The sequence below is a fragment of the Anopheles cruzii genome, unplaced genomic scaffold (assembly GCF_943734635.1).
Source record: "Anopheles cruzii unplaced genomic scaffold, idAnoCruzAS_RS32_06 scaffold00627_ctg1, whole genome shotgun sequence".
Classification (NCBI taxonomy): domain Eukaryota; kingdom Metazoa; phylum Arthropoda; class Insecta; order Diptera; family Culicidae; genus Anopheles; species Anopheles cruzii.
The window spans coordinates 1-11,155 of NW_026454219.1; the positions used below are offsets into that span (position 1 = coordinate 1).

The 11,155-nt window shown below is 53.1% G+C and overlaps 2 protein-coding genes across 2 annotated transcripts; one reads left to right on the forward strand and one right to left on the reverse strand.

Moving 5' to 3' along the window:
* Positions 1-3: 3 nt before the first annotated feature.
* Positions 4-705, forward strand: LOC128276147 (general transcription factor IIH subunit 3-like; the record flags this gene model as incomplete). The annotated part of the gene is made up of 4 exons (XM_053014614.1): positions 4-36; positions 99-344; positions 409-581; positions 642-705. Coding segments are annotated over 4 exons (516 nt in total), but the record flags the coding sequence as incomplete, so codon positions are not given.
* Positions 706-791: 86 nt separating this feature from the next.
* LOC128276146 (5-methylcytosine rRNA methyltransferase NSUN4-like) lies at positions 792-2,615 on the reverse strand. The gene is made up of 4 exons (XM_053014613.1): positions 2,537-2,615; positions 2,353-2,450; positions 1,001-2,289; positions 792-941 (listed from the first exon to the last, which is right to left on the reverse strand). Exons 2-4 carry the CDS (start codon positions 2,416-2,418, stop codon positions 797-799), a joined length of 1,500 nt encoding a protein of 499 aa, XP_052870573.1. The 5' UTR covers positions 2,419-2,450; positions 2,537-2,615; the 3' UTR covers positions 792-796.
* Positions 2,616-11,155: the final 8,540 nt, after the last annotated feature.

Genomic DNA, 11,155 nt, shown 5'->3' on the forward strand with positions numbered 1-11,155 from the left:
GGCAGCATGTCCATGGCGCTGTGCTACATCGCAAGAGCAAGTTTTGGACTTCTTCCGTGTGTTTTTCCCCCATCGTAACGTTTGTTTTTATTTTGTAGATAAATCGGAATAAATCACCCGCCACCAAAATCAACGCCCGTGTGCTGGTTGTAACGGGTAGCAACGAGTGTGCCTCACAGTACATGACTTATATGAATGTGTTCTTTACGGCACAGAAACAAGGCGTTGTAGTCGATGTTTGTGCCCTGGACAAAGCGCTCAGTCTACTGCAGCAAGGATGTGATATTACCGGGGGGCAATATCTTCGGTTAGAGCAGCTGGATGGATTCCTTCAATATCTACTCGTAAGTTTTACCAGCTACCATTTGAGAGAAAATAAGCTAATGGCCTTCTTGTGTTTCGTCGCAGTGGGTTTTTCTACCGGATCCACAGATGCGCTGCAAACTGGTCCTTCCGCCCCCCGTTAAGGTGGACTACCGGGCGGCTTGTTTCTGCCACCGAGAACTTATCGACATCGGTTACGTGTGCTCCGTCTGTTTGTCAATCTTTTGTAAATTCAGCCCAATCTGCACTACCTGCCAGTAAGTTTAGGAGCACCAGGGGTCAATTGCATTACATTGATGGCATTCATTTTCTTTCAGCACCGTCTTCAAAGCACCTGCACCGATTGCGGCCAAACCGAAAAAGAAAAAACTCAAAACATGATCAATACTGTGAAAAAGAATGATTCTTTACTACACACTCTTCTTTGGCGGGTTCAAATAAAACACTTTTGTCTACAGCGGTGCCATCATCGCTATTCGTTGCGAACCATTTTGCAGATGTACATTGGCCCGAAGTTGGCTGGCAGGAACGGAAGCACGAGTTGGCCGTACTTTAGCGTTCCGGGGTTGGCAAACTTGAACACATCCCTCAGCGGTTGCATCATGAGGCTCAGGTCCCTAGTGATTGTTGAAGAGACAATTAATGGATGAATCGAATCGAATTTGACGTCACTCACCTGATCGTAACCGTTATTCCAAGATCGTTAAAAATGTTGCTCAGGGCCATGTGCACGACGCCATCGTTTTGTACCGGGCTCAGGCTGCACGTCGAGTACACCAGTGTTCCGCCAGGGCGCAACAGTTGCAAACAGTTGGCCAAAATTCCGGCCTGCAACTCAGGCAAACGCAAACGCTCCTTAACACGCGAAGGTTTGAAAATATTATTGTCGTTCTGCATCACCGAATGGCGATCGTTCGTACAGGGCACATCAACCAGCACGCGGTCGTACATTCCGTACTCTCGCAGATTGCGTGCATCGGTTTGTGTGATAAAGCAACGCCGTTGTTTCCACTTCTCATCGTAATCGTATAAATATTGACGCATCAGGCTGCGAATCCGATTGCAGCGGCTCTCCTGCAGATCGTTCATAACAATCGTGCCGGGGATCAGCGTTTGCAGCAGGAGCAACGATTTACCGCCCGGTGCCGAACATGCATCCAGCACCCTTTCACCGGGTTGCACGTCCAGCGCGAGTGGAGGCAGACAGGAGGCTCCATCGAACAAGAAGTGCGACAGAACACCCGTCGCGCTCTTCCGAGGACTTCGAAAAGTGGACACATTGGCCCGTTCGTACGTGTAGAGATGCAACGTTTCCGGGATGGAGAAGCTGTCCTCCATTACGATGTTTAGCGGAAAGTCGGTGCTGTTACTGTAATATTTGTAGTGCTCCGATTCGAACACGAAATCTTCCATCCCTTTCAGCTTCGTTGCCGGCACAAATTCGTGCAGAGCGGCCGAGCTGACTGCCGGATCCACCAGCCGCTGGTAATCGATTTCCGTGTCATCCCGGAGCGCCTTATCGAGCGATTTTTTATGATCGACCACCTCACAGGCTTCCGTTTCGGAGGGAGGGTTGGTCGTTGATTTACCAATCGAACTGGGGGCCGCCTCTGGATCGGCCCGGTATAGGTTTTGTGCCTCTTCCTGCTCACGGTTCGCTTGGAAGGCCTGCACTCGGTCACCCATCTTGTACACCTTGTCCCCGGAGAACAGGTCACGGTTATCAGTAACAAGTGCATTCTTTTGGGCGTTATAAATTTGCCGCACATCAATTGCCCCATCCGCCTGAAGCAGTCCGATCGTTTCTTCTGTGTCACCGAACTGATTGACGAGTGCGAAATATTTGTGCTCGCACTGAAGCGCCACCCGGATGTTTTTCCAACGTGCACCAAACACGGATCCGTAGAAATCGTCGTAGTTGGCGAGGGCCCGATCTTTGGGAAACTGTTTCTTGCGTTGCTCGGACTGTGTGAAGGGAATGGAGCGTTAGTGATCATTATAACCCGCCGGATGTTTGTTTGGGCCTACCCAATGAGATTTACTGTGTCGAAATCGTCGCAAAATCGTCGGAAACCGATTCACCGAGCGCAACATCGTGAAAAAAACAAACCTTTCTGTAACACGTGCTAGACATCACAGGAAGGAAAGGAAGAATTTCGATTACAACAACTTTAGCGTATAACAATATCGCTTTGTAACAATTATTCTATACCTATCAATATCGCTGTTTTTTACATAATCTTACGGAGAACGTATTAAATTATCCGACAAAATACCGCCGTTATTTACCCTGGAACTACGGAATGAAAACACAGCAAAGGCCGGTACGAAACGTCAAAACTGGCATTGCGTACCATTTTTTTTTTTTTTTTTTTTTTTTTAATTTTCCCGATGTGGGAAACATCCTGTTTCTCCCCCCCACCAGGGGCCTATCTGGCAATGTGGAGGGGCAGGAGCGCGATGTATCATCGCCCTTTATTACATATTTACATACATAGTACATATTTACATATAGTTCTACACTAATACAAGGCACGTTCGCAAGCCGCGGATATAGGCGTGTAAACAGCCTCAGCTCCGCTACAAGGAGCTGTCACTATTCCGCTCTTGCTCTGCACAGCCGGTTAATAAGGAACAAACCGTGGTATCACAAGGTTAATCACAAACAGTTAACAGAGTATTCGCGTGAGTTGTGCCAACGTGGCCAACTTATCCTGTCGCAGTTGCAGCAGCAGCAGCAGCTGCGGCTGCAGCTTCGGCTTCAGCTTCCAGTCGTTGCTCTACGCGCCACGCCTGTTGAAGTTGCTGCGTTACGGCTCGGCAAGCCCGGGCAAAGCGCTGCCAGCACTCCGGGCTCCGCAGCATCTCGCTCGCCAGGTTGTCCGGCGTGAGGGGGGTGTGGCCGTCATCCGCCAGCAGCTCCGCTCTCTCCCGCTGGAACCGCGGGCAGTGGAACATAGCATGCTCCGCTGACTCCGCGGCACCAGGGCACCAGGTGCAGTCAGGGGATCGTGCGAACGTCTTCATGTGCAGATACTCTCGGAAGAAGCCGTGTCCCGAGAGCACCTGGGACAGATGGAAGTCCACACTTCCATGTTTCCTGCTGACCCAGCGCGTAACGTCCGGGATGACTCGGCGAGTCCAGCGCTGGTACCGGCTAGCGTCTGGTGTAAGTCCCTCGGCCGTCCACTGCTCTTGCCACTGGCTGATGGTGCGCAGACGCTCTCTCTTGCGCAGGGCCGTCGCGTGCGGAGGGGGGATGGGTGTCCTCCGTTGGCTGCCCAATCGCTGGCCATCGTCGCCCTATGCAGCGTTCGTCCTCCTGCAGCAGCAGTACGATGGGCGGCATGCTGGCGAGGACCGTGGCCACACTGTAGGAAACACTGCGAAACGTGCTCGCTACACCCTGCGCCAGTGTACGCTGCATTCCGTTCAGGCGCCGCTGGTTGCTCAGTATTTCGAGCCCGGAGGGTCGCTGCACCCATAGCGGCGCTCCATACCGGGCGATCGAGATCACCGCGTTCGCGATCAGTCTGCGTCGGTCGCTCGTTGCTCCACGGCGGTTGGGCATCAGGGACCGCAGTACTCGCGTTACCCGGTTGGCTCGTTCCACCAAGTATTCTATGTGCGGTCGCCAACGCAGGTGGTCGTGCAGTTGAATTCCCAGATAGCGGATTGTCTGCTTCGACTGGCAGATAATTCCGCCGCCAACATCGACGCTCGTGTGCTGCCGCCCTCCTCTGTGGCTGCTGATGACGAGCACCTCCGTCTTCTCGCGAGCCAGAGAGAGGGAGTGTTTTTCCAGCCACCGCTGTACCAGTTGCACGGACGTCTCCGCGGCTTCTCTAGCTGCGTCCACGTCGTCGGCCCGTATGATCAGCGCCAAGTCGTCGGCGAACGCGACGCTCTTCACGCCCGTTCCTAGTGGAAGCTTCAGGATACCGTCATACATGACGTTCCACAAGGTCGGTCCGAGGATTGAGCCCTGTGGAACGCCCGCCGTGATGTCGCGGACCTTCAGTCCTCGGTTGGTTTCGTATAACAGCCTGCGCCCGGTGAAGTAGTTGCCGAGGATACGCAGTAGCTCCGGGTGTACCTGCATCCGACGAAGCGCAGCACCTATCGACGTCCAGTTGGCGCAGTTGAACGCGTTGCGCACGTCGAGTGACACCACCATGCAGATGCGTGGTGTGTTTGGTTTCGTGCGACCATGGCGCATCGCATCCGCTCCTTCCTCGACGATCATCCGGGCAGCGTCCAGGGTACATCGCTGCCGGCGGAAGCCGTGCTGGTTCGAGGAGAGGTGCGGTTCCTCGCTGCCCTCCAGCTGGTCATTGAGCCTGGTGAGCAGGATGCGCTCGTAGATCTTCCCCAGGACGTTGAGCATGCACAGCGGCCTCTGCGACGTCGCCAGCCCCGCTGGCTTCCCCGGCTTCGGGATCAGCACTAGTTTTTGCTGCTTCCACTCCTCTGGGAAGGAGCCTGTTTCGAGGAGCCGTCCGAATAGGCTGCAGAACACAGCAGGGTATGATCGCAGGGCAACGGTAGCGGCAGCGTTCGGGATGCCGTCGGGTCCAGGGGCCTTGCGGGGGCTGAGGCTACTGGCAATGGCCATCAGCTCTTCCTCCGTTACCCCGCGGATCGCCCCAGTAGCCGTCTCTGGTCGCGCTGTGTCGGGCCAGTCCATCGGTGGCTGTTGTGGGAACAGCTCGTCCACGATGCGTCCCAGCACTTCGTGGTCATCCTCCTGCCGCAGGCGTCCGCCTGTGAGCCAGCCCACTGCTGTTCGGTAGCCGTTACCCCAGGGGTCGTCCTCCACCGAATCTGCGAGTTCTCGGGAGCAACGCCGCTTGCTTTCCCGGATGGCGCTGTCGAGCATGCGCTTCGTCTGCATGTACTCGACGGCTCGGTAAGCACGGTCGCTGGCGTCCCCCGTTTTTCGCAGGCGTCGTCGGGCTAGCCCACAGATGGTGCGCTTCTCCGCGATCTCCGACGTCCACCAGTAAACGGCACGCCGGTTCCGTCCTGGTCCTCGACCGCTGCGCGGCATGGTCTCATCGCAGGCTCTCTCCAGCAGCCTCGTGACGGCAGCCACCGATGGTTCGACTTCACCGAAGTTGTGTGCCCGCAGCGAGACCGCGAACACCTCCGGGTCGAACAGGTGCATCCTCCACCGGCGAAGCTGGTGCCGTGGTGCCGGGCGCGGTGCGGTTCGAGGCTGCGGGTCTCCGACGGTGTAGGTGATGGGCGAGTGATCCGACATCAGCTGGTCGTCCACTACCACCCGCCAGTCGCCCGGCCCTGCGATGGCTGGAGTGGCAAATGCCACGTCGATCACCGACGGCCTGGCCACTGCGTTGCCTCGGTATGTTGGCACACATCCACGGTTCAGCAGGACGAGCCCTAGCTGCTCCATGATCGCGAGGAGCTCCTCTCCTCTGGCGTTGGTCCGGGGACTGCCCCACTCGACAGCGGCAGCGTTGAAATCCCCTCCTATGACGACGCGAGGGTGACCTTGCACTGCTAGGGCCAACGCCTCCAGGTACTGCCTGAATGCCTCGATGCCCCACCGTGGGGGGGCGTAGCAGCTGGCATACACTATGCCCCTGATCTCGGCGACGACTATTCCCTCAGTGTTGCTGCAGATTGGCTGTATGGGGTACCGACCGCTGGAGAAGATAGCTGCCGTCTTCTTACAATCAGTAACCCAAAAGTTGCTATCGGTGGGCAACTTATACAGCTCCGAGATGAGCACCACTTCTGTACCGCAGTGGGGCCCATTTTCGCGTGTCACCTGGGCCAGGAGTAGCTGGACCAGCTGACAGTGCCGCATGTTGAGCTGCATTATTCGAGGCATTGCATGGCATTGCCCTCGCACACTGCCGCGCCCGTGTTGTGTGCGCCCGAGCACACGACACACTTCGGGACTTCGGCCGTGCAGCTGTTCCGCCGGTGCTCCTTGCTGCCGCATCGCAGGCAGCAGTCGGAGCGGTCCGGTCCCTGGCACTTGTTGGGCTTGTGGCCTCTCCCGAGGCAGCGATAGCACCGTTTCTGGCTGGCCGGGATGGGGTCGGCCTCCCGCACTGTGTTGTGGGTCATGCCGATTTTTACTTTGTCCCTTGTCAGGGCAGCCACCGCCTTGGCTGGAACCCTAACGTTGGCCCTTTGCAGTCCGTCGTGCATGCGGCGGAGGTTGACGTCCGTCGCGGATATTGTGATACCCGCGACCTTTCCCAGCGCCTCGGCCACTTCCTGCTTGTCGGAGCACATGTCGATATCCCTAATTCGTACCACGGCCATGGCAGTGAGGACCACTGGTGTGGCCTTCTCGCCAACAATGTTGGCCACCGCGGTCCTTACGGCATTTGCGTCGGCGTCGCATTTGACCCTCAGCATCAGGTGGTCCTTGTTCGACCGCCAGGCCTTTTCGGTCACCTTTAGAATCTCCTCTTCCTCACGGACGAGCAACATGACCTCCAGGTACGACATGTCGCCCTTGGGTTCCACCCTTACAGCGTCGGGTTGGATTTTCCGTTGTTGCTGCTGTTGTTGTTGTGACCGCTGTCGCTGTTGTTGTTGCCGCTGTTGCGGTTGCTGCTGCTTTTTTTGCGGCTGCTGCTGCTGTTGTTGCCGCATTTGCGGTTGCTGCTGCTGCTGCTGTTGTCGCTTGCCTAGCTGCCGCTGTTTCCCGCGTTGCTGCAGCTCCTCCTCCTTCCTTCTTCTTTCGGCCTTCTCGCGCTGAAGCTGCCGCTTGCTGCGCTTCACCGTCCACTGGTGCCGCGGCTGTTGCCCCGGTTGGCCGGTGGCAGGATCCTCCTGCCCGCGTGCCGCTTCCAGCCGTTGCTGCGGCATCGTCGGTTTTGCGCTGTGGCGCTCCGGTTGTGCCGCGGGCAACACTGCCTGGCGCAGCAGATTCACTGTCCTCGCCAGCCCATCTATTGTACGCATTAGCGCCGCTCGTTCGGCCGCATGGCGCGCGTTAAGCTCCTCGATTAGGGCCTTTACTTCGGCGTTCACCTCTGCTTTTACGTATGACAGGAATGACTCCTCCTGCGTACTTAGCGGCTCGATGACCAGCTCATTAGTCGGCGTGGACTCTCTCCACGGCGAGTTTCGTTTCCTCGGAGGCGATCTCAGCTCCTCACTGGCCATGAGTGCCTCGTCCGTCTCCGCTTCGTCGTCGTCTGCCGCTGCAGACATGCTCTTTTCTTCGATTTTTCGCAGCTCTTATTGCACTTGGTACCACGCGGTTCGGCTGTCAAATTGCAACTCTTGCGTACCATTGCGTCGGCGTGTGCGCGCACGTAAACAAAGGCGACGGTTGTTCGGACGACCCCACGACTAATGCGCGAAGCCAGTTCCGCGAAACCTTTCACCGCGAACGGTTGGTGCGTTTTGGTGCGTTTGAATTCAGTTCTCACGAGATATTCGCCCCCCTTTTTGATGGTGATTTTTTTGTCTGGCACAAGCGGCCAACAGTGTGTTCCGTGGTGGTAACAAGCCGTAACCATAGCGACTATTGTCGAAGTGCTTCGCTGGGTGAATCCCTTCGTGTGCTCTCGGTTTGTAGCGTTTATCGCGTTGCTGTAACGACGAATTAGAACGGGCCCAGAAGCTGCTGCAGTTTTGGATTAATTGTCTAACGCGTGTCTGTGAGTGCATTCTCTATTCGCTGCATCACGCACCGGAGCGTGTTGGTGTAAGAAGACGCCAAGAAGGTTAGTGGAAAGGTTTATGGCCATAGAAAGTGGAACGTGTGTGTGGATTTGTTTGGTAAAATGGTTGCAGTAAGCTGGGTACACGGTTTTCTTTGTGATGGGAGATAAAAAGATTGGATGGCTCTAAACGGGTCGTCACAGGTCACAGGAATCTTTCGTATTTAGTTGATAATGTTCAAACCAACAACGGTATTTTGATTTTTTCAGACGCTGGTCTTTATTAATTCTGGTACTCGAACGGTATTGTTCACAGTTTAGCAAGAAGCCATCTTGGGTCGCCACACAAATAAGGAAAGCATAGCGATACTAACCGAGCGGAACCAAAATGGTGGACAAACAAAGTTTCGTACACCCGATTATCACGGGGGTTAAACGCCGTCGGTTACCATGGCAAATCGGAAATGTTACGCCGCGTCTGTGCTTGTTCCGTTACCAAGAACAATACCGCCGTCTCGGACGGGGAAACATTTCGGGTTTCAGCGAGACGATTACAATCCAACCCTCTCTCTTTCAGTTGTCCATTGCTTTCTTCTCCGGATGTCTTTGCCTGTTTTTCACTCGTTCAAGTGGCGCATAGAAGGCACGGGAAAGTGAAGACCAAAAAACCAAACGAAGAAAGAAGAAAGCCTAAACCGACTGACAGTTCTTGATCGGAGGCATCGAACTTTGGGGAATCTTGAAAACTTTTGTGCCTGGCGCGTGTGAAGAATACTTTGCTCAGGCTTCCCGTTGGTCCCGAAAGGGTCCCAAAAACCCCAACGGTTCCGCAATGGTGAAAATTGGTTTTTCGGTTGGCATTTCGATTCCCGGACATAGCGCAGTCCCAGTGTATCATCGGTACGTGAAATGAATAAAAAAGACTCGTTTTATTTAATTTATTTAAATGCTTTTTGGAGTCCCTTCTTGATGCTAATATGGTATTAGAATATTTGATTTACACTGTACAAAATCGACGACGGTACGCTCTCCTTACTAGACTTCGTCTCTGCGGCTTGATGGCCAATAAAGTATAGTAGACCAACAAATGTTTCCTGTTGCAAAAGTTTTTGAACAGATGACAGAGAAATACAGAGCACCACAAATATTCATCCTTCCTTTATTTGGCCACTTGATATTGTTTCATTCCAAGCTTTAAGATTTTGCGGTGGACTGAATCCAGATTTAAACGACCCTTTGCGAGTCTTTAAGGAGCAGCAGAGTAGTAGAACAAAGCAGCATATGCGGGTGCCAAGTGTGCACTTGAGTGTAGTGTCTCCCCCGCCGTAAGCTCCTCCTCCGGTTCTGAGCTTCGACTGCGAACCAAAAGTGCCCGCTGGGATGCACTTCAAATAGTGCAATGCAGTACCCCGACCCAGCATATCATTCGGGGCATGATTAAGTCCGGCCCGACGGAGACCCCAGACGATGTGTTAGTCGATCGATGGCGCAGACTTGGATTACGCCGAGACGATGGCACGAAGAGACCAACACGACATTTCTCGTTTCATTCCGAAACCAGAATCAGCAGTTGGCTACCTTTTTGTTTTTGGTTTATGTTATGTTTCGGTGAGAATGAGCCAGACTTTCAGCCGAAATGCAACGAAACTCTCGCCTGCGGTCGAGGACTAGCCTCCGGGCGGCTGTCAAGAGCCACCCAACACCACCGAGGTTTTTGGGGTTTTGCTGCAACAGCAGGACTTTGGCACAACTTTGTCCATCCGATTGTCCTCTCTGTGGGGGGGGCAAAGGTCTGGTGTCGGCGGCCGGTCGGAATGCAAACACATTTGGGTGAAAAATTTACGTGATGTAATTTAAAGTTTGCCACTGCCACTGAGGACACTAATTAAAAGAAGATTTATCAACTGGCGTTTGCACTGCTGGCAACCATCTGGAGTTCAGAAACTTTGGATAATTTGGCCTGCGTTGTAAATTATGATCTCTTCCTCTCAGGCATCTGTTTTACTTTGTCTAGGCTCTGAAACTCCGCCTGCCGAGTGTACATTGAAGGGTCCGACACAGTCTGAAGTATCTTTAAAGTGCGTCAAAAGTATATTTTCATCAACCTCATGATGGAGCGAAGCTTCTGCTACGGTTGTCAGAAACAGATTCTACGTTGTTAACCGAACGCTCTAGTTGTCAGATTTGTTTGTGATACGAATGGCAAGTCCGCGTGATGGAGTTGATTTTTTCTTTCAAATAGACGAGAATACTTCATCTGTTATTCGTTCGGACATGCTTCCCTGAATAGAAACATATAATTAATGGGGGAATGCTTTACCTTTCACATTTCATGAATGTTGCCCCACGTCATTTTAATGATCATACTCCTTTTGGTATGAAAAATTCAACCAACCAACCTAGTTCTAATGTGTAACGAATGTGAATGTCCTTTTCTAACATGTACGAGCTCCAGCTTTTTCCGTCAGTGGTCTGACTAAGCCCCACTTTGAGCGTACATCATGATATTGCTTACATATCTAACCTTTTCTTGACTTCCGCACGTCAACCAGCCGATTCTGGACGGATGAAAGCGTTTTTAAGGTTTCCAAGAACGACACATACCACACTGCAGCTCAAAGGATTACGCAGTGTAAGTATTTCCTGTAGTTCACTTTTGCATACACTGCTGCTTGGGTCAATGCGGTGCAATCACTCCGTAACAGGAGTTTTTTTTGAGTAGACAGGAAGAGTGTCCCGTAGAACGTCGTACTCGTCGAAGGGTTGTCGGCAACAACGTTTTGTTATCCCCAAAACTCAGTGTAAGATGAGATGGCTATCATGCAAAGCGAGTCGGTGCGAATAATTATTAAATTATTCTTAATGTTGCTCGTTTCAAAAAAGTTTATCACTTAACAGTGAATTTTAAGTATTTCACTGTTCGTGTAGTTGATAAACACTACATGAAGCTAAAGCCAGACCCAGATACTTTGGCAGCCCATTTGTTACAAACGGTTCGCTGCCTTATTAAAGCACATTCCCCGCAGAATGTCTGGAATCTGAATGTAAAGTGCCCACCAACGAACGCGGGTCTGCTGTTTGTTATCCTGCGCTTCCTGTGGGTGTTGTACGCGTAGGGTTGTGTTGATTCCACAGCAACATGGTGCTAGTTGAGCACATAAACCCTATAGCCAAGC

What these genes read in the sequence shown, in the direction of transcription:
- LOC128276146 (XM_053014613.1), bottom strand. Translation starts at nt 2,418, where the DNA reads ATGTTGCGCTCGGTGAATCGGTTTCCGACGATTTTGCGACGATTTCGA. An exon ending in GACACAGTAAATCTCATTGG is followed by an intron (nt 2,290 to 2,352) that starts GTAGGCCCAAAC and finishes CCCTTCACACAG; the next exon opens with TCCGAGCAACGCAAGAAACA. An exon ending in GGAATAACGGTTACGATCAG is followed by an intron (nt 942 to 1,000) that starts GTGAGTGACGTC and finishes AACAATCACTAG; the next exon opens with GGACCTGAGCCTCATGATGC.